The sequence below is a fragment of the Ciconia boyciana genome, chromosome 10 (assembly GCF_034638445.1).
Source record: "Ciconia boyciana chromosome 10, ASM3463844v1, whole genome shotgun sequence".
Classification (NCBI taxonomy): domain Eukaryota; kingdom Metazoa; phylum Chordata; class Aves; order Ciconiiformes; family Ciconiidae; genus Ciconia; species Ciconia boyciana.
Window position 1 is genome coordinate 13,430,973 of NC_132943.1, and position 23,714 is coordinate 13,454,686.

General features: G+C 42.8%; 1 protein-coding gene across 1 annotated transcript in view; it reads left to right on the forward strand.

The window, feature by feature from the left end:
- SEMA5B (semaphorin 5B) overlaps positions 1–23,714 on the forward strand; it is a 275,812-nt gene that overhangs the window by 183,408 nt on the left and 68,690 nt on the right. The window contains exons 7-8 of the mRNA XM_072874250.1: positions 13,182–13,244; positions 23,036–23,134. Of these exons, the coding sequence (XP_072730351.1) occupies positions 13,182–13,244; positions 23,036–23,134 (162 nt within the window). The remainder of the gene's footprint in view (positions 1–13,181; positions 13,245–23,035; positions 23,135–23,714) is intronic.

Here is a 23,714-nt window from a genome sequence, read left to right on the forward strand (position 1 = left end):
AATAAATTCCTTGTTGAGACGAAGCTTGGCAGAGCTCACTACGGCATCAGGTGCTGACGTCTGGTGTTGGAAAAGAGGAGGCAGAAGCAAGGCAAACTGTGACAGACCAAGCAGGGAGTCTGAAGGCATCTGTTTCCCAGCCGTAGGAGGAAGCTAGGTGTATTGATGCCGCGCACAGCGGTGGGGCTCTGGCCGCTTACAGCGGCAGCAGGCAGGGACTGCGTCCAGCTGGGCTGGGTGGTGGGGGGACAGTAGGGGTTAGAAGCACTTGAACTTTTGGTGGTAGGACAGGAGAGGGGCAGAGAGCCATCTTCCCTAACATTGCAGTCCAGTTTTGATTTAAACTGTTGTGAACTTCCATTTTGCAGCAATAAATGGAAGACTTGAGAAATATCTTTTGGATTTTTGATAAATCAACTCCATCACTTTTTTCCCAGACTGACTCCTTGTGCTTCTCTGAGACAAGTATTTGATTTACATTGATCATGTTCTGAACTCAGCCGCTGCATCTATTGCTGGTGATGTGATGGTATTTGAAATGTGAAGCTTTTGATGTAAAGATGGAAAGAAATTGAGAGATTCAGGTCCTTTCTGGCTTGTCATTTCCCCACTGACCACTGAAAAGTGTTGCTGCTTCTGTAGATAACTATAGCCTGCTCAGAGCCTTGCAATGTATTTAGGACTGGATGGATGTTGGCTTCACACTTAATTGGAAATGCTGGGGAGAGGAGTTGGGGGCAGCGTACGGGCAATTCAACACTGTTGGTTCTTCACTTTCTCTGTATTTAAGTGTTCCTTGCTGATGGAGCACAGATGGTCTTAGATTAAGGAAAAAACATGCCAGAACTGCAGGCTGGGCTCAGACTGGGGAGTTAAGCTTGACATGAAATAAGCAGAAGGCTGTAATTAGCTTATCAAGAACGCTAGGCACCTGGTGGAGGAAAGCAGATATGTAATGCACAAGGTAGCTATAGAACAATAAAAAAAATACTGAAATATGTTTTGTGAAACATGGGGGACTTTTCATTGCTGACTTCCTCTTCCAGCCCAGCCTGGTAACATCTGAAAGGTCCTACTTATTCTTGGTTATTAGTGATTTATCAGAAATAACATTTTCTGACAGTTTGTGATGCTGAGCACTAAACCCCATAGAAGCCAGAGAGTCTAAAGGTCAAAATATAGGTGTGTTGCCAAAAACTATCCTGAGAAGCCTGCACCGCGCTTGCCTGTGCACCGTGTGGACTCCCTGATTGCAAGTATCAGTCATCTCACTGTTCCCTCTTGTTCTTTCTGCCTGTTTTTTGCAGCCACACGTTGTCTTTCACCTTAACTCTGGGATTCAGGCTCACTGGGTCAAGAATTGCCATTTAATTTTAAGCAGAAATGCCTAGCAGAGTGCAGCTGAGTGTTCCATGTGCTTCCACAGCACATGTCAAAATCCTGGTGTCTAGATCCTTTCTCTAGGTATGCAAAACAAAAGGAAATTCAGACATACATCTGCTGAACTGAATAGGGAAAGTACAAAGACTCCTTTTTAGCCGAGGATTTAGAATTTTTTGCCCATATTCTAGAAGCTCAAAAACTATTACTTTGAAACGGGGAAGAGCAGGAAGGAGAGTCTGGTTTCACTTAAGATCCCGTGGTACAGGCAGGCTCAGGCGTGATCTCTGTTTTCAGCCTGCCATGCAAAACTTTCCCAGTCTCTCTGGCTTGCATGAAACTGGCCTTGGCTAATTGAAGTAATCTCAAAGCTTTCATTTGGTCTCAATAATGTATCTTTCACTTAAAGATTTCCAGTGTCTTTTTTCCTTTGTGGTTGTACTACACCAAGCTAAAGTGCACAACCAGAAAAGAATGTTGATAGGATAAATTGAATCACATGCACATTTATTAGTTTAATTGCACACTGCCCCCTTTTTTCAAGCCAAGATAGGACTCAAACCATGTTCAAACTCTTATATGATTTTAATGAGAATATATTGCAGTGTTTGTCATCTGAAAGAGTATTAGGCCCCCCCTAATGCAATAGATGTGATTTCCCTAAAGAAAAACAAGAAACACAAAGCAGTGAAAATGTCATCTTGAGTTCTTCATTAGTCTCTTTAATATTGCAAGATGTGCTGATTTTTATTCCTGAATGTCAGCCTAATTGTTGGGAGAATCAGATCCAAATTGGGCATTTCCTCAAACTTATTTTAGCTCATTCTCAAAGCAAACAAATAAATGCTGAACAAGTACATTCAATGATGTAACCTGGAGAGGAATAAAGAATGCAAGACTTCCCCGCTTTAGAAAGCTGATAATACACAGAGGTTTCACATGTGCTTCAGTGATTACATTTTCAGTTTGAAGCATATATGGGAAGATTGCTTTTCATAACTGAACTCTTAATGTGGGTGCACAAAAATGCACTCGGTTGACTGTGCAGGATTTGTCCAGTCTGTCTCAGAAGCAGGGGGGGGAGGGAATGGAGAACCCTTAACATCTCTACATAGCAGTGAGCTTCAAAGAGGCACAATGGCAAGGAAACCCAGAGCAGAAAGATGAATGAGAATAAAATCGCCTTGCTTGATGCAGAAATACAAAGGAGACTATAGCCATGGTAAATTGATTTTGTACTGAATATGGGCTGGTCCATTGGAAGGGTTTTTGAACCTCCTACTCCAGAAATCATTGTGCAAAACAGTTAGAGGAGGCTGCTTGGAAGTCTTGTCACATCCATCAGTGAAGCCCACAAAGAGGAAGGAGGGATTTTGTTCTGAATGGCGACTCTGCCAAAGAACATAAAGGGGTGGAGATGGACATCTTTTGGCGGTAGAGGGGCCTTGAAGGAAGAATGGCCTCCACTTTATCACGGGCAACCATTGCTGTGACTCCATTCGTTGGCTCGCTTCTTAGAAATAGCTTGTTATACCTTGTTTGTAGCAACTGAAAGAAAAAAAAAACCCACAAAACCCCCTGTTCTTTACAGAATAAACAATGCTGGTGGTGTGAGGAATAGTGCTGTGTGGTACCCACCTGGCCAGTGTCAACTGCACCTGCGTGTGCATCGCCTGTGCTTATGTTCCTGACCGGTGCTTGACTGCAGTGGAATTTTTGTTTAATCGTTTTTGACTGAGTGTATTTTAACCTCTTTATTTAGTTATTTTATTGATTTATCATATAATCTTATGATAAATCCGTAATCTCCAGTACATTTAGTAAATGTTTGTTGTCATAAGCTATAAACTGAATGTGACATGGCAAGAAACCAAATTCCACTGTGGCTGTTAATTACCCAGTATGCTAAAAGTCTTATCTCGGATTCTCTATGCTTTTGATCTTCAGTAATAGCAAACACTGTAAGTCATCCTTCCTTAACATCCCCTTGTGTTGTTCTCCAGTTCTGGATGTTGCCATTCATTCTCAACTGGCTACAGGTGAGAGCTTTAAGGTCGTTTTTACTAGCATGCCAAATGTCCCAGTTAAGCTTAAAACTAAGATTAAGACTAAAACTAAGTTAAGCTTAAAACTAAGTTAAATCAAGCTTAAACTATTAAGCTTAAACTAAGACTATCAGTTTGCATTTGGCCCTGTCCATGCTTTTGCATGCTCAAAAGCAATAGAAATATCCAATGGATTAAGTTATCCTCAAAAAAAGATAAGCATTCCCATATAGTACTTGCAACTAAATCATTGCAGTGTTAAGCACTTTCAAGCAAAATGAAGTAGGTCATCAGCAAAATGAAATCATTGTCACAGGCTGACATTTTTCTTTACATAGGATGATAAAAATACAAACACTAGATAGTGGAAACAGAAATCCAGTGCCATCTTTATCTCTCTCCTTCAGAGCTGTATCTTTCTTCCAAAGTAACATGTTGACATGTTCATCTAACGTTGCTGCATAAATATGTAGCTGTCAGTCTAAGCTCGGCACATAGCCACAGCAGAGCGGATACTCCTTCTTTCTTTACCCTTATGGACAGCACTGCAATCCGATCTGTTGCTAAAACCTGTAATCTGTGCATCATTCCTGGCTTCCACAAGCCCTTCTGTTCAGGTATAGCATCACATCCATAGCTCCTCGTGTTGCTGGATCACCGGTGTCTTTGCACCCTTCCACTGATTCCCCTCTCTTTGGGGCGTATCCTTGTTGCATTGCATTAGTGCTTGTATTAATTTTATGGGTCTTTCACAGACCTGCTTATCACTTCCCATAAGAGGCTCACCCCACTTTGAATCAGCCCATGAAGCCAGCATCTCTTTCCCCCTTGGTTAATGTGCCTTCTCCTCTTGCTTTCTCCCACATGTCCTCTTTGTGTCTCGGAAGAATCCCATCCTTGGTATACTAAAACTCTTCTGGTTACCAAAACCTCAGGATGAGTTACATGGCTGGTGAGCCAAGACCGTTGTCTCTGTGCTCTGCCGCCCGCTGCTACCTGATGCCTCGTATATTATTACACTTTGCTTATAATACATTTTGGCAAGGCTATACCTACACAGGCTTGCACAGGGAGTCCTGGGCTATGATGGAGGCTCACGGGCACTACAAAAACTGTAAATTTGGATGACAGAGAAAGTTCCATTATGTAAAAAAGCTCAAATTCTCCTTTGTGTGGAATTCATCATCGAGTTACAAATGTTTTACACCAGGGTTACTGAAAGTATGCTTAAAGCACTGGCAAGTCAATCTGCTTGCTTCAGATAGATAGGAATTTTAATTTGACAGTACGTCCTCAAGGTTGAGCTGGCTGCTCCATTATAAGCTGTCCTTTGTACACTAAAATTCCCAAAGAGCTGAAAAGTACAAGTTGTAGCCTGGATGTGACTATCTATATTGTTTATCTTAGAAAAGACTGTTTTAGTTTTAGTACTTGGTATCAAATGTTCTTTACTAAAGCTTTAGACAATTGTCTTTAATAATAAAACTTTGTACTTGTACAGTACTTTCCATTTGGGTACACTGTAGAAACCACGATCTGTTAAGCCTCACACAATGCTCCCTTCAGATAAGGAAATGCATGGTCTGGAGCTGTAAATTCCTACCTGACACTGCAGAGAGGGGAAACGTCTGATTTACAGACCATGTGTTGTTTAAATGAATCTTCTGTGGGACAAATGGAAGTCGAAGGCACCGAAACTCAAATTTCTTTTTGTACATTAGACTGTGGCCTTGCCCAAAGATGTCAGAAAGAAGAGGACAGGATGCGTGGCGTCTTGCCCGTGGTTCTACTCTCTAAACCTGCTCCCTATGTGCACCACCGATTCAGTGGATGCATTTTGTGATACTAGCAAAAAAATGCTATCTAAGAACTCGTTTTGTGGTAGACAGGAAAGTTTTTAGTCCTCAAGAGAGCAAAGTTCAGTGCTTATCTCTGCCTCTGACATGCTCAGTGGCTTTTCCTATTCAGTTGACCTCTGTGCTTCTAGTTTTCCTTTGCTCCCATGTGCCTGTGTTGTCTGTTTAGCTTGTAAGTGCTCTCAGACAGAAATTCTCTCCCACAGCATGTTTGTATATTGCCTAGAAATATGGGGTCACAATCTCAGTTCATGCCTCTACGTGCTCCTATAATACAAATAAATAACAAGGGATTTTGAAGCTGTGAGAGAAAATCAGTAGCACTGACCATCCAAGAAGAACTCAAAGCAGCTGAAAACTTACCCTCAAAAAGGAGTTGGTAACATTTGCAGTTGAAAACAGGTTGTATCTGTAGGCACAGACACACAACAGAGGTACACGAGCTTACAGCTTGCCACAGAGCTGTGTTACTGGCATGTGCTCTCTGCGCATGAGGAAGACTGTGAAGGATTTAAACAAGTATTTTACCTTGCATCTCCAATAAGACAGAACCATGAGCAGAGTGGGTTACCATGACTCAGCTGATGTACAGTACTCAGTACTGATGTACAGAGCTCATTGGGCTAGGATAACTTGATCAGAGAAAGTAGAGCTCCCATACATGGAGGCTGAGGCCCTGTTCTGCCGGGTGTTACAGTGATGCTCCGTCCATCTGTGCCCACAGTCTGCAAACACAAGGTGGGAGGACAGCTCTACACTAAATCAGTGAGGCTTAAGAATGAAACCAACAAAGAGAACGTAATCAGACCTCCTGGAAACTCTCCTCCCTGACTAGTGGGTGGAGATGTACACCATTTATGTAATTTTTGTACAACAGGTGAGCCAGAGCGGAGGAGCTTCCTTCAGACTATTGTATTTCTCTTTGTAAGAATGTGATAAGAGCCCATGAGATAGAGGAACGTGAATATCCAAAGACGGTATTACTTGGAGCTGAGTTAAAGATCCATTCTTAAAATGAGAAAATCCTTCTTTCTGATGAATTATTCCATCCTTATTATGCCAGTATGTAGCATCCACTTCTGCTCTGACGTGAACAGAGCGAGTGATCGTCTTCAGCAGCCAATAAATACCAGTCCAAAATCAGTCCCAGTATAGTAAGAGGCTGACTTTTGTTTATAGAGAGAAGGTATGATTCAGAGATTAAGGTAAATGGGAACTGGAACCCACTGATGGATTTTTTTTGCATGTTTGTCAACCTCCATCTTTTAAGTGTTACATGTTGAGGTCTTCCCCAGCTGACTTACTGTCCAGCCACTCCAGAAGAGCTGTGGGCTGGGCCAGTCTGTTGATAGGCACTATGGGTACTCAGTTTAAATGAAGCAAGCAGCTTGAGTTTTACTGCATCTCGAAGGATCTGAGATCACTTAAGGGAAATTATTTAATAATTTGATAAAAGACAATGCAATTCCCTTCATCCAGGCCCCCTCATCTCCCCGCAATGAATTGAGTGAATCCTGTGATCATTCCTCATACTTGTCACTGCACGCAGCAGTGATCTGTAATTTGTATACTGCAGTATGTAGCAGAACTATTTATTGAAGCTTGGCATTATGTTATTTCGGTATTAGTTATCTGTTTATCAGACATGTTTATCGCAGTTTTAATAAATTACCAGTGTTGAAACTTCAGAAATGGCCTCTAGGGTATTAAGCTACTGTGCTTTATTATTAAGAAGTTAGATTTCAGTAAGTTATTATTTATAGAGCACTGTAAATGTGCCTTGTCCTCAAGAGACAAAAGCCAATGCTTCAAAAAGGGAATTTAACTTTCCACTTTTAGACTAACGCAGCAAGTCTTTATGGAGAAGTCCTGGAGGATTAAATAGGGAAAAAATAGCTAAAGTGTTGTAGAAATGTTTTTACAGTACATATCATAGAAACCTAAGTTAAACAAGAACCTTTTCATGGATTTTCTGGATCCAGCCTACAGAACTTCTTTCAAAGATTTTTTTTTTCTTCTAAGTGCTATAAGACCCAGCACTTGCCAATTTCTTTTAAATGCTGTAGAATTTGCCCAGGGAAGGGTAGATTTACACTGGTGCTATCTTGTGTAGAGACTGCAAAGTATACAGAAACATAGAATTAAACTTATGAAATGGATTTGTCATTATCAGCAAGATCTATGGGTAATGTTTTAGAGCTCTGAAATCTGTTCATCAGTATGGATGAAAAGATTGAGGCTGACATCTTGTAGGGGAATGAACTGGCCTCTGAGCAGCCACTGCGTGAAGGACTTGGTCTGCACCCCAATTTAGCAAAGTCCTTAAGCATGGGGTTAAGCTAAACTGGTCCGTTAGGGTATGTAAATATGTGCTTTATTTCCATGAAAGTTGGCAGATACAAAATGCAGTGCAGAAACATGGTCCCTCCATGTTCCTCTCTCCCCAGACTTGGAGAAAAGTTTCCATACCTTGCTGTGAAATGAGCTGATCCAAAAATAATTTGTAAATGTAAATAAGAAATGCAGATATTTTGGGCTGGTATAAGGAATCCAGGAAGCTGCCTTCGAAGCAAGTCTTTTTTTTCCAGAGGTACATTTCTCTGAACATACTAGTGCCTTGTACAGTTACTGGAAAGGAAGATGTAAATAAATACACAGGGAAAGAAATGATTCTGCCAGCTCAGGTCTCTAGTGAACAATAACTGTCATATCACACCACCTCCTGCCCTCCTTCCTCATGCATAACTCAGCAAAGGGTGATGTGACTGGCAGACTCCGCTCGGGGTGTGCTGCACGGCACAAGCAGAGAACCAAAATCACCTCTTACTCCGTGGGCAGATGGAGAAGTCTCCTGTGGGCACTGTGGAGAGTTGATGGAAATGGAAGCTCCTGCCATTAGCAATCCCTGCAGACCCAAGCGTGGGACACAAGGTGCTGCTTCTGCTTCTGCTGACATTAGCAGAAACCTGAGGAACTCAGTACCTTTTTGGGAAATGCTGGGCATCTCACAGAATGAGTCCCTGTTTTTTTTTTCAGTAAGTCTGTACTTGTTTTTTCGTCTACTTCCAAACATACACAATGCACATTTTTGTATTACACTTTTTTGCCCTAATAGGAGAGAACAACATGATTCTGGGTCTGTCTGCAGGCATGCAAGGCTGCCAGTAGCTCGCATGGAGTACTTATTTAATGGAAGTGAGGTTGTAACAGATGGATAGGTTTGTAATAAAAGACTTTAGAAATTAAAAAGGGGTTTAATTTACCCAATAAATATGCATGTAAGCTATTCTCCTCCAGTCTTCACTTTCCAGTTTTAAAGCAATGTTCTGGTTTTGCACAAAAACCTGCCACCTCTGTTGTGCAAGTACAGTGCAGGGATTAGTGTATGCTTAATCTATTAAATTCATATGTGGTATTTGAAGTAATTATAAATTGCTGGCCTGAATGTAAAAGCTGGTCCATAGAAGTCAAAGAGATTTTCACATCAGCATTTGAGGATGCACATAACTATTGATAACAGGACTTGCTAGTGACAGGTAGTACCTTGGATGCCAACACTGGGATGTGCAGGTAATTAAATAAATGTATCTAGAAAGCTCCTCTCAGCAGTGCATACTGAATAACTGATTTGACAGCACATGACGAGCTAGAATTTCTAGAGCGCTGTTGATCTGCTCGGTTTGCTCTCTGAACTGAGAGCAAACTGTGATGCTTGTAATTTATTAGAAGAGACATTAACTCTTTCTTTCTGTGTCTGTGACATTTGAATATTCAGATATGCACTGAGCTTAGCCATTGTGGCCCATTTCTGTTAATTTCTAGTTGGGCGGTGTTGCACCAGGTACATGTGGTTGTACACATGACTGCTTCTCCTGTGATTGTTCTCTTTCATGTGACTTCCTAAAGGTGCAGAAATAACACACAACCTCCTTTTTTTTTTTTTTCATTGATAAAATCTGCCAACATAGAACTCAAGAACAGAAAAAGAGATGTGAAGAACCAGGTGTCCATGCAAATAGGCTGAAGGAAGGCACATTTAATTGCATTTTCAGTTCAGGGACAAAGTCGCTAGTACTCTCATGCCTGTCTGCACAGGTGGCTGGGCAGTCCTGCTCGTGGTATGCATGGCTCTTGTCTTACACAGCAGCTGCAGCCCTGAGCTGGTTGTTTCATTCATATGGCATATGAATCTGGTGTTCCCCCATTCTGCACATGGGCCATGTGGTTGTAGAGAAGGTCCTCAGAGTGGCTGGGAACACTGTTAGAAACTGATTTCTTCTGGAAATGGCAGGAGGGAAGAGATGCTGGAGAGCTTGTAAGGAGGTAGCATGAGGAGCTGGAGTGCTTTTGGTAAGGATGTAAGAAGAGGAATTGCTAACATCCTCACAGCCTAAAAAAGCATTTGCTTGGTTGCTTAAGCACATGGCAAGTAGGGAAGCAGCTAGGAGAAAGTACGTACTGTCCTGTGTTTGTATGTAGCCTTGCTCCCAGGTTTGTCACATCTTCATGCAGGCTCTGTTTTCCATGACCCATGCCATGAAAGTTGTTTTATTGCCACATGGGTTCAGAGGTGTCTACTCTACTGCTTTTGACTGACATGTAGCGGGAGGTACAAAAATAATGCCAGATGTGTTTTCTGGAGCTGGGGAACTTAAATGTCTCAGCTGAGAAAATGAATCATAAATTCAGGATGATGACCCAACTGACTGACCAAAAACTTCTGGTGGATACAGTTTGTACCTCATCCAAGTGTGCAGAGGCAGCTTTCAGCAGTAAAAAGAAATAGTATTAATTTGGTTTATTGAGGGAGATGAGGAAAGGGAGGGGAGGCACCTAAGTCCGTGTGCAAGAGGCCGGCTATTGAGAAGCGGTATGATCAGGTAAGGGGGCAAAAGCACAAAGCATCCCTTACAGTGCTGTAGTGCTACACAAGTGTTAAGTCAGTGTCTGCCTCACTGAGAAACACATGGGTAGAAACAGATGCACTCCAGAAGAGAGGGATCTTTCTGAAGCTTTCTCTGTCAAATGTGCAGGATGTCGTTTGATACTGGGACAAAATGAATCTAAGGCAGAGGAAGAAAATTTCATCTGGGAAGGAGGGGCTTGGGTTGGGCATACCACTGAGATGCAGGAAGTAGAGCACCAGCATTACACAGGGAATTTGCACAGAGAAGCCCAAGACAACAGAGATGACAAGGGTGTGACATTTTGATCTGAAAAGACAGCTGATCTGTCATGTAAAGAAACCAAACAATGCTGGAAAGCTCATGTGAAAGCCTCAGGCTCAGAGGTCTGAGCCTGCCCAGGTCCACTTACCACGTCCAGCCAAAGGCCATGACCACAGATGTGTGTGGGCTCCTGGGAGCCCAGCAGAAGGACTTGTCTAGGCTGTAGGTCAGCTGACTGGTGCATATTCATACCTTGCAGTACAATTATTTAAATACACCTTAGCGCCTTGGCTTTGCAATTATATTTTTATTATTGACAAGATGTTCTGCTTTGTAGGGTCATGAATATTTTCTTTGAGTCACTAGAGGTCATTGGAGTTACTCAGCCCTCAAACTAGCTCCTCCCTGTCCCATCAAAGACATGTGTGGGACTTGTAAAACATGCTCTGGATTGCCATATTGCTTAATTATCCTCTTAGCTCTAATGAAGTGCACCCTGACTAATGGTGCAGTCACAAACAACATGTTCCTATAATTTGGGCCATCACCAAGAACTTCTGTTATCACTCCACTCATCAAGGTAGTGCTTCAGAAAGCTGAAGGGCAGTGTTGCCTAATAAAAGAAAACATTTAGGCACCAAGAACATAGCTGGAGGGGACCAGTGCTCTGACATGAGCTATGTTTGCAACATGCCTCAAAGCTCTGCGGTGCAGGTGTCTGGCAGGAAGAGCTAGGTGTCCCCTAGGAGGCCAAATTCTTCTCTTGCGTTGCTGCAATCCCAGAAGACGCAGAGTATTTGCAGAGAAGCAGCATTGATTGCTGAAGTAACCAATGATTTTTGTTTTCATTTTGTCCTGTCGAGCACTGTTAAGGTAAACTGGGCTGTATAATGGAGAGTGCTCTGTCTCTGTTTTTGAAATGGGAAGAAGAGCCACCTAATAACCCGTCTCTTTTCTGGATTTTTTTTTTTTTTAAGGTTGTAAAAAATTGATCCAAAGTTCAAGGATACTGTGGTTAGGTGAATATGGGGTAGATTTGGGGCAGGGGATCAAAATGCTGCTGCGCAGTTGTTTTGCAGATGTCAAGGGCTCCTGGGAGTCACCAGTCAAAATTCCTTGCTCTCCTGTGATGGCTTATTGACGTGAGCTCTCTCATCCAGTGGCATATCCCCTCTCAGGATATGGCTAAATGATCCTTTCCAGCAAGGACTTATCCCAGCTCTCACAAAAACACTTCTGAGGCACAAGCTTTTGGCCTTCAGCCTGGATTGGACTACAGTACATGGGAGGTACTTCCCAAGCGACTCCCAGGGAAAGATCTGTGCTCTTCCCTTCTCCCACCAGATCTTTGCCTGTGCTCATAAAGTCTTACTGCAAGCCAAATTGAACTGAATGCTCAGCTAATGGAGAAGATACCATTTTTTTCTGGGTGAGGTAGAAATATCCCTTCCCCCAATGTTTTGTATAAATGCATTTCCTGGGTGGTGGCATTTCTTGCAGTTCTGAGCCGGTGTCTTCATGGACCTGAGCTGGGGGTGGGAAAATTGATCCCCTCTTCTTACTGGTCTCCCATCTTTCTCCTGAAAAAACAGGATTTATCATGTGTCGAGGGGACAATTTCTATGGAAGCCCAGAGTTTAAAAAAATATATTGGCTGCAGTGAGAAGGTTCAAGAAGAGTTCAGATCCGGACCGAACTTTGAAGCTATTTCCTGCATTGGTAATGGACTGGGGAAAAACAAAGAAATCCTGGCTCTTTTAGGGGAGCTTTGGATGTGTATCTGAACTTTTCGAGCCTGGCCTTTCCCTATGTAACAGAGCTATTTTTCTTGTACTCAGAATGATGTATTATGTATAGTACGGATGTTTATATGTATTTTCACCTCCAGCTAACAATACCTGCTTGAATTTGTTAGGACTATTTTAAAAAAGTGCTGAAGGGAGGAAAATTGCAGAGGGCACTGAATGGTTGGGTATGTTGCTGAATATTTTAAATCTAAAATTTCTCTCTAATGCAGCTTTGCCGGTCTTGACTTTTCTTGCAAGGGAAGGGGCCTCTTCTCTCCGAAAGAGTCAGTCAGAACCAACTGGGGATCCCACGTGCTCTCAGTCCAGGTCTCGCAGCCCCCAGTCAATAGTGCCCTTAGCCCTAATGCGTTTTACTCCACCTCAGGATCTGACCCCACTAGTCTGCCATCACAAATCACCATCCAGCCTTTCTCCTCACTTCCCATCTCTCCGGGTTTCACCTGTCAGCTCCCAGTTGTTGTTTTATCCAGCTCACTTCGCTGCAGGTTTACTTAGAAGGTGATAATCTTGTGGGTAAATTTAAGGAGACAAGCAGATTTGCGCAGAACTACTGGACGTTGCTGTAGGGAAGGTTTTCGTTTTGGTGATGAAAGCTGGTGGTTTTATACAGCACTGTCCTCTTTGAAAAAGGGTGATGGCTCAGTGTACAGGGCTTGTGTCTTGGACCTTCCAGTTGAATGACGATAAGTTATATTTACATGTAAATTAAAGTCTGTCCCCTGTTAACATTCCAGTTCCTTCTGCCTCTGGACTTCTCATCTATTTATCATTTGTGTGTACTGTGAGCACAGTGGGAGCGAGATACATGTTTACCATCACTATGCTGCTTTTTTTTTGGCTGGTGATACTTGCTCTTGCTTTGGGAGTCTCCAGACGTGGTGGTTGGTGGCATTGTCATGTGACTTGTGCTTTTTGGTTTCTCAGGCAACAGCATGGGGTTCAGATGAAGACACCAGGAGGTCCTGTCAAAGTAAAGGGAAAACAGAGGTAAGTTTTGCTTTGCTACAGTGATGCTATGGGTAAATTTGTTTGCATCATGTGAAATCCACACAGGGAGCATCTGACACCAGCTTGAGCTTGTAAATTTGCAACAGTTTAGATCCACCACCACAAGTGTGTAAGCACTACCGAGCAAGCCATTTCAAAGGCCCCCTGTCCAAGTTATTAGACTTGCTCTGCATGAAATTTGAAGGTGATTTCACTGCTGGAGAGGACACAATTTGTGTCACATCAAGGAGCAGAGTGGTGGCAAGCCAGGGGTAACATCTTGCAGTGGGGTCTGGGGCTGGGCAGGTTACTCAGCAGTGAGCCGCTGGCATTCGGCCATGTGGGCTGTGATGCATATTTGCAGTTAGAGTTCATCTTTGTATAATTCACTTGAACATGAGAATTGAGTCTGCTAGCAGACTGCAGTCTGTTCAGGTGGAATATCACAGAGCTCCTTCAGAAGAAGGTGCAGTCTGCTAAAAGGCAGTTTAAAGCAAGAATTTCTTGAACCAAGGCATGATGTCCCAGAAGTTCGGAGTTCGCAGACATTTCTGATCCAAACACCGGTTCTTTCTGCCCCTCTTCTGAGAAGCTAAAACAAAGCCATCTATCTAAAAGCAGCAAATATTTTGATTTTTCAGATGTGGTGTTGGTACTGTTCAAAAATCTCCAGGCCTCAACTGAGAGGGTGTCCTGTTGCCCTTAATACTACACCGCAAAGAGTTCTCAGTCTAAACCAAAGGAGTTGGACAAAGAATAAGAGAGGATAAGCATGATCTTTGCTTAGACATGGACAGTCAAGCAGAGAGTGATTGTATGGCTGGCCCAAAATGCTGCAATTCTGCCAAGTTCCAGTTCAGTGCTTTAAACACAGGATTATATGATCTTCCATGGACCATGTTCATTTTATATAATAAACTTTATGTGATTACTGTATTAACTTGTATATACACAAAAAAGCTAGCTTGAATTTTGCTGGATAGGCAACAATTTGCTTCATGTAGCTGTGGAGAACAGGAGTATGGGTATCCTAGAACATGTATTAGAATTTCGTGTAGGATCTACGTTATGTGGGAAGACACCGTGGAGGCAAAATGGGCTGGGTTAGGTGAACACCAAACATGGCCAGCCACTAGAAGAAGAACCCAAGAGAAGTTGGACAAAATTAAAAATTTCCAAACCCCAAGACATGAGGAATTTTTGAATTTGTAGTCTTTGTACTTTAAAATGTGTAAAGAAAGGATTTTGCTCTTTTCTTCCATTGTAAAGTTCGTGAGATTTAGATTGTACCCCATTGTTCATTAAGAATCTGAATTTATAACCCAGAATTATTTTGTCAACCCCTTGATAAAACCATGCATTTGACTGAACAAATTCTAGGATAATTCCAATTTATCTTTTTTACTGTCATGCCAAAAGAAAGCGATGGTCTGAGTATCTTCGCTGCTGCTGCCTCCTCACACTGCACAGACTTTGCAAAAAATTTTTTAGGATAATGCTCTGAACAGCTGAGTTTATGCTGATTGTGATCCAGAGCTTGAAATTGTTTGGTGGGCACAGTGGCCATGGGTGTGAAGTTCTGAGGAACAATAATTAAGCAGATTGTTAGACACTTCTTGACATACAATTAATGGCAAACAGAGGTGTTGACTAAGAGTCTGACAAGAAGACGTGAAGCTACAAAGGCAGAAGGATTCTGCAGTAGCTGAGTAAACTCAGATCTCCCAAGTCTGTATCTACTCTAACCTGCGTGTCCATGGCTGAGGCCCTCTTGGGGGGAGTCTACACATTCATTGTTTGTTCCACTGCAGAGAAATGACTTAGCACTAGCTCCAAAAATACCAAGTTTAGCCTACCCAGCTGGTGAAGTGCTCTACTCCAGCTAAGAAGTCCAGCTCTGACCCCGCACCTCTGCCCTTGGCTGGGTAAATGCAGCAAGCGAGGGCAGCACTAATGTGAACATTTCTGATTCTGCTGTGCAATGGTAGTACAAGATCCAGAGCTCTGCCTGCCTCAGCTCTGCTTTGTCAAAACTTGACTAATGGCAGTTTTCTACCTAGCACAGATGATTTGATGATAGATATGTTATGGATTGTCAGGCACTTAGATATGTGGTGATAGAGGCTAGAAATAAGGAGGACCTTTGGCTCTTACCTTAATTCACAATGTAGTTTGCGTAAGTTATATGACTGGTCCATTTTCCTTGCCGATTTAATAATGTATGTATTTTAGGGTGAGGTTTTCAAAGCTACTTAGTGTATTAAAATGCCTTTTCCCCCTTCATTCTCATGCCTGTTGAGTACCTAAATCAGATTCTTCCCACTGCTTAGAAAATACCTTCTAAAATTCTTAGAGCTTTACCATAAGGAAAATAAAAAGTGCAAGAATAAAAGCCACAAAATGCATATCACAGAAGTATAATTATTATGGCATGATGGTTACTCCGCATTTGAGTACCTATTGGCCAGAGAAAAGGGAGGTGGGGAATCTGGGTCCCAGATTCAAGGTTAGAAGTTACCATTACATCATTTCTTCTGACACTCTGTAGCTCTGGCCACAAATTTCACCTGCATATTCCTAAATTGAGCTCAGTAACTTGTGTTTGGCTGCTGCACCTTTTTGAGGAAGGCAAAAAGTTTTGAACTGAAGGCCTGAAGCAAATGGGCTGACTGCGTTCTTTGCTGGCGTGTTCTAATGGCAGATCACCTTCCCTGTTAACGACATGTACTTTATTTCCTCTTTGGATCTGGCTTCAGTTTTGAGTGGCTGGGTCTCATTTTGCCCTTCTCTGCTAGATTAAAGAGCCCTTTAGTTACCAATATTTATTTTTTACAAAGGCACTTATATGCTCTTGTCAAATCAGTACTTAGGCTTTTTGATAAAGTAAAAAGCTGAGTTCTCCAAGCCTCTTTCTCCAAGTCATTTTTCTGCTGCCCTTGAATATTTTTTGTATCTGTTTTCTGCACACTCCAATTTTTCACCTGTATTCCCTTGTCAATCTCTCTAATGTGTGATTAAAACAGTCTTCCACCTCTTATTCACCCTCCTCTGTTCATACACCTGGCAGTTTCATAAGCTCTTCTGTCATAGGAGATCATGCAGAATTGCCTAGCCACTGTGACCACTAAATCCTTTTCACAGTTGCTAGTCTTGGGATGTAATCTCCCAGTCTATACATAAAGCCCTTTTGTTCCTTGCTCTTTAATGCATAATATCTTACAAAAATTTATTTTGGTTGTGGGTCCAGCTGACCAGCCTAGTGTATATCACTATATATATAGTGAGGCTTTGGCCTCACTGGTAATTACTGTTTTCATAACATTTGGGTTATCCACAAATGTTCGTTAAGAAAAATGTTGATACTGGGCTAGTACCACCCCATCTGGGACCCTGCTAGAGTAGCAAGTTTGTGAATCATTTCACTCTGAGGACTTTTCTCAGTCCAGTAATTTATCAGATTTTAATCCATTAATGTATATGTTGTTGAACCTGGTCTTAAAATTAACTCTCCGCAATATGTCATATGGTGTTAAAACAAACACCTCAGAAAAGTGTCTTTCATTTATGTCATATTTATCAACCAAAACTTGTGGTTTCCTGAAAGAATTGTATATGCTTTATTTGCCATGTCTCTGGAGATCCATGTGGGCTTCCGCTAGTAATCATTTGTATTTTTGCAGCATTTATAAAATGTATCCTGATCAGCACCTTAAAACTGTCCCCTGTAAAACATCCACATTACTGAGAGACAGTGCAGAGAACAAAGTCAGTGTTATGCTGCCTTTCTTTTTGTCTTCCAAATGATATCACCCAGAGGTTGTAGTTAAAATGAATGATGGTTAGAGCAGAAGGTGAAGAGGTGTATTTGATTTCATTCGAGTCGCTCAGCTTCTAGTTTGTAATTGGTTTGTCTCTGCATAACAGTCCATATCCACCACATCTAAGGAATTTTGCCTGGCATGGAAAGTCGTGGCTTTCTAAACAAGAGCACTTCGGTCTTTCTCTTGTCTAAGCACAGAATTATTTGTTAACTTTCCAAAAGCAGCACACTGTCATTTCAAAAAGTGAAAGGGAACTATTTGTGAGAATGGCAGTGATCCAGCTCTTACATGCTGTCCTAAGAGCTTTGTGTAACCAGGAGAGAGATGATGCACTAATAACGCTTCAGGAGCAAGAACGAACCAAGAGAAACGTCTGATAGGCATCCAGCTACCAGTTGTCCCACCGTTTTGCCAGTATAGTTTCTTACTTTTCTTGTATGATGTCCTGATACTGGGGGGTCTTATGATTCACACAAGGTTACAGGGAAATCCTAGCCCAAGGCTAGAGCCCACCTAAATGGGTTTGGAGCTAATGGAGGAATCTGCTGTTTCAGGCCTTCAAGTGGCTCTGTGTCACACAGAGGATGTGCCCTCTGGTTATCTAGTGGAGCTGAGAATCTCCACACCACTTACGAATAATAGGCGTCCAGGTAGGACAGGCACCATATAAATCCCCAGGCAAACAGAAATAACTGGGAGGTGGTCAGATATTTTTTTCCCCCTTTGTAACTGTTCCTAGAGATCTGAACCTACATTCCTAGTACTTCTGCTAAGCTATCAATGCAGAATCAGCCCCCAAATTTGATTTTAAGTCCATTAAAGAAAACTTGGCTGGAAAAATCATTAGCAATTCTCTTTGCTATCTATTGCACTCAAAGGAGAAAGACAGCTTGGTCAGGGTATTGGCTTAAACTGATTAATAGAATTGTTTGTCCAAAGAAATAAATATAGTTATCTGAAAGCGTGTTAATAACAGTGCTCGAGAACATGTTAGGTCTTGATTATTTTTTAACAAATTGGGATGAACTGCAACAGATAAATGTTTGTTGCACTCCAAAATGTCATTGAAGGGGTAACATGGAGTTCTGCTGGCTGATCTCTGAACTGCAGGTTGTGCTCCAGGAGTTCGTGTTTCTTTACTGAGAACAGCAGACCATCTGAAACAGCTATTTTTCTCATACACCATGTAACTGTGATTTCAATCTATGATTAAAATATATCAGTATGTGATGAAATAGTGTTAGCCTAATAAAAAAAAAGGATTAAAAAGGGATCTCTGAAAACAGGACTTGAGTGGTTTATTGAAAGTAAAAGGGCAATTAAAGTAATGCCTATATATGGTTATGCTTTCAAAGAAAAATACATCTGTACAATGAGATTAAGGGCTTATAACATTTCAGAACTCCAGTGTTCAGAGATGACAGATGAAACAACTCAAGAAGCACCTACAGCTGGCTTATTCCCAGCATCCTGGAAATGTCTTTGAATTTTACCTCAAACCGAAGCCGGCAGGAGTTCAACCCCTCCATTTGCTGATACGTCCACATGAATGAAGGGAGTAACAGGGCACCACTCTTGGTTCTTGGGTTTGAAATGTGCTTTCAAAGCAGCCTGACATCTGTGTGAGCTAGAAAGAGGCCTGGTCCTGTCTACAGCTGTGGACATTACAGCACTCACAGACAGACTCATTTAAACCTAAATGTTGCAAAAACTGCAATAAATTGAGAATAGGCTTAAACTGGGGTTGGGGTGGCAGGGAGGGGTTTCAGCGAAGTTCATTCTCTTAGTGACTGTGAGACCCTGTGCCCTGTAGGGTTGAGCATTAGAAGTCATGTACTCTTCCTTTCCAGGAAAACAAGGGTCATTAGACTGGAGGAAAGTCGTATCTGCTCAATTTAAGGCCTTATCTCAAAAAAGGGACCAGTACCAGGTAATTTTGAGGAAGGAGCAAGAACCTGAAAGTGGGTAACATGGAATTCGTAGGAAAATCGGAGATATGCTTAATGCTCTGGCGATGGGCCACAGGTTTATATCAGCTCTGCCATATATTTAATAATAATCCCAACTAATATAACTGGGTTATTCTCATTAACCATATAAATACCCAGTCTTCCCCCTTTATTTAAATCCTTAATCTCTTGATCCCAATAATATCTTCTGGTGATGAGATTTGCAGACTGATCATACACAGATTTAACTGTCTGCTCCATAATGTGAGAGCAGGATCCAAATATTGTCTCGTCTGGACAGAGCTGGGTTCAAGCTTGCCAGATTTTCTGGCTATATTAAAGCCTGTCTGAATTTTGCCTCCTGCACGCCTAGAGTTTTCCAGCCACATGGAAGAAACTACATTAAATAGCTCCTATTTTCTGTAGGGGTTTGTGAGATCATCTTACTAACCAGTTGCCTCAGCTACAAATTGTTGCAGAGAGCAGCATGTTGAATGACTTTTCAGAGCAAATCCACGCTGGTTTAAAGAACACAGAGAGGAGGCTGTTCCTTGATAGTTATTTTGAGAATAGAGTAGAAAGAGGATCTAATGTAAATCTCACCGACAGTGTCTTGAGAAAAATCCTGCAAGCTGGAGCATTTAAATGGTTTGGTTTCTTCTTTGCTTTTGTTGGAGGTTTTCATAGACTGACATGACTGATGGGTACAGCAATGAGAAGTGTCAGATGAGCACAGTATTCTTCTTCGGGCCAGGCAGGCTAGAGAGGTGGTGTCTGGTAGTTAGAACTTTGTTGCTGTCCTTCAGGTTCTCCTCTGACTCAGTGTGTCACCATGGCAAATCCTTTAGCACCTGTGTGTTTTGATTCACCCAGCTGAGAGAACAGGGCAGATAATGCACATCTGTTTCGGAACATTACTTAAAGCTGTATAAATTGCTTTGAGACCAGTGGATGAAACGTACGTATTATCGTTGCTCTTCCTCCAGGAGCATGGAGCACTGTTACCACCATCAGTAAGGCAGGTCCAGGGAAAACGCCTACTCAGCTAATTCATAGGAATAACTATGGTTGGATATGGCCCATGCCTAGAGGCATCGTTATCTAAGCAGAATGGAAAGCGTCCGCTACTCACCCCAATTTCTGCCTCTTACAGCCAATGAAATAATTAGTGGGCTTGGTGCACCCAGCAAAAGTATCAGCTGTCAAATGTTTCCAATCTAACACCTCCTCCATACTGACTGTGCTCCTTTGCTCTTTGCTAGAGCAGTTAGGAAGGGGCTGGAAGTCACAGATTAAATATTCAGGTGCAGGTTCGGACAGCAGCAGATATATTTGCTCGGTGTGGTTTCTCCTCTGTTTCAATAAATAACTTCTGCATTGGACTGAATGGGTACAAATAAAACCATGCTTAATTAGGCTAAAATTACATAATATTTTACCAGCTTCCACCATCCTTACCAACCCAGGCTACTGTGCCTTGGAGTGAAGTGTGCAACAGATGCATCACTGCCAGTAGACTCCAGAAGACCATCCAGCACATGACCTTGCAGAGAAATTCATTTTGGTGTGCTATCTTCTCAGCTGGGAAGATTTTTATAGAAATAGAAGTTTGTTAATCTGTAATATAGCTCTGTGCAAAGAAGGGAATTCTGCAAATTATGATTTTAGATTTCTGCATTTTTAGAGTTTCAATCAGGAATATATTGAAGTACCTAGGCAGGAAAGGGCCCAGCAACATGTATGGTATTAGCTGGTTTAGGTCAGAAGCTATGCTCAGACTCTGCACAAAGCAGAGAAAGGTGGAAGTGGAGAGGGAGCAGATGGGTACTCTCTTATTGTGTGAAATTTGGGTAGAGAGCTGCATTCTGGGTTAGATGCCAAATCAGTCATATTCTGAAAACAAAACCCTGTTGGGAGAGGAGCCCATAGCTTTTTTTTTATAGCATCCCCTCAAGACTTTCTAGTACTTTGCAGTTAAATATATAGTGGGCCTAATCCTATGTGGGATTGAATAACTGTGCTCTACAGAAAGAGGAATTACTTAACCCACTCATGAAATGCAGACATCTCTAGGGCAGGGAATAGCTAACAGGGCTCACAGCACCGTGCGACAGTGATGGGAGAGGACAGAGAGGCTGGCAAGCCCTTTATTTTATTAAAGGAAGCGATGAGCCCTCTATTCTCAACACACAGCAGGTGGGACAGTGCTTCTCAAGGTCCTATTTGATAGACTGATGCACAGTCACCATGACTGATCTGCTTCTGAAATAAGAAGTGCTGAATCGACCCAGCTATGAATTCAAGCTCTCATTTTCAGGTGCCAGGCATTAAGTGTCTGATTCCCAATACCCCTGCTGAGACTCAAGACTGGCAGCACCTGCTCTGTGGCACTCTGTAGCCTCTGCCCGGGCTGGGCGAGTGCTCCTGGGCTGTCTCTGGGGTACAGTCCCTCTGATCTTCTCCTTTCAAAAGCAAGCCCCACATGTCATGCCCATGTAGTTGCTTGTCTGTGATTAACACTGGTGGGTTTTCGCTAAATGCCATCCTTCAACGAGTTGATTTCCATACAGCAAATGAAAGGAGATAGCACGTAATCTAGCTAAGCAAGCCTCCTCCTTTCCAGATGATAGGGAGTGTTTTTACACTGCTGAATCTTGCAAATGAAGTCTTCAGGGAAATGATCAACAGCGTGGAGGGCTGCGAGACAGGGAAGCTCGCAGAGTGATTGCTGCTTACAGAAGGAGAAGCGGTGTCTGCAGCTGTAGGCTCAGTTTAGTGGCAAATTATGATCTATTGGAGGGAGGAAAGCAAAGCAGCCAGGATAACCCAGCCGAGGTTGTTATTTTTTAACAAGTTTCCTTTTCTGTTTACAGTAGAATATAATAGCCTTTCTTCGCTTGGAGCCCTGTGGGTGCCAGTCATTAGCCGTCGCTCATATCCTGTCCTCTGAGGTGGCCCCAGAGCCCAGGGCAGGCAGGCTGGTGCCAGGCTCTCAGTAGCTCTCTCACTGGGGCTGTTCGGATGAACCTTGGGGCAGGTGGCTCTCAAGCCTCTTGCGCTGCCTGCGGGAGCTGCACGCTAGTCTCGCACCTCCCATTCCCCGTGTGCCACGTTAGAAAGTCCCTGCCTTATGTGGCCTCTTCCTGCCCTGTGGCTTAACTCCCCAGAGACGCTCAGGTAGCCTGATCTGCAGTCCACAGGTCTCTGGGTACGAGGCTGTGGGGAAAAAGAGAGGCTGTGGGCTCTCTCCAACAACATGAAGGAGATTGGGGGGGGGGGGGAGCCAAGTGCAGCCTTGTGCTGCCACCTCTACCCCAGCGTGGGACATCTGGAGCCCCAGACCTATGGGGACTGGCATGTGGAGGGAATTGCCTATTTGTACCAGCAAATAGTCACGCAGCTGAGAAGAGGAGATTTGCTATTTCTCACTGGCCTGGCCTGAAAGAGGCCTGAAACTCCTTCTACCATGGAAAATCCTGAGCACACAATCCTTGTGGGAGGCAGGAAGTAACAATCTGTTCAAGCACAAGATTCTCCTGACCAGCCTGGCCTATTAAAGAGAAGTTCCTGCTATTTTCCTGCTGGCACGGTGTGAATTATAGTGCAGATGGACCCGCTGTCCTTCACTGGAGTTTGTGTCTGGGTAACGTTCTAAGCTGCAGCATTACTGGGTAAAACAGGTCAGAAGTATCATCATGAAAAGAAGGAGGATTCCTCCTCCAGTCTAAGCAGAGCACAGAAAGAGGCTCTTGTGTAGTTAATAGAGAGTCAACCTGATGGATAACATCCTATCCAGGGACTGTGCAGGGCTATGATTTGAGAAATAACCAGCAAATTGGGCTTGCTCGCTTAGACCGCTAGCTCCCTACAGCTGTGCACTGCTTGATGCAACAAACCTCAGCATGAGTGAGAGCTAAGGGAGGTGTATTCCAGCTGCAATACAGGTAATCTTTTTAATGTAATAAATAACCCCACAGTCTCCTTTTCAAAAATCCTTTGTTTCTGTCTTGTGTCCCTATAGGAAGAGTGCCAGAACTATGTCCGTGTGCTGATTGTTTATGGCAAGAAGGTTTTTACCTGTGGTACCAATGCCTTTTCACCGGTGTGTTCCAGTCGACAGGTCTGTTTTGCCTCTTTTGCAGTGATAAGAGGGCTAGATACGTGCTTTGGGGAAGGCCAGTCATTTGGCAGGGCATCATGGCTGCAGAGAATATGTTCCAAATGTCGCTGATCTGAAATAGTTTGGGGTTTGTTCTTTGGGCCCCTTTAGGCTGCTTTGGGGCAGTGGGTGCACCTGCAGGTGGGGAGCAGAAAACTTGTGTTATGGGTGAGCTGGATCTGGACAAAGTGCTGCTCATGTAAACCTTGGATATGCTGCTGAAAATGGGGAATATAGACAGGCTTAGCTGTGAGCACCTCCTGAACTGAATACTTGAATGATTCCTTAAAATAAAAGGCAAACACCCTTTGGATTCAAGGGAGGCAGGAGGAGGTCCAGAGCAATGTTTATTTTTATATTTTTTAATGCCAGTATACATTCAGGAGGTGTGTATGGAAGATTAGAAACCTGTGCTAGTAGCAGGAGCACCTGATTACACGAAATGGGTTGGGGCCTACAGAATTTATTGGCAGGGGAATTACCCTTCTTACAAAGCAATAGGATAAATGAGGCTCAGACACAACTTCTTACGTTGGCAAAC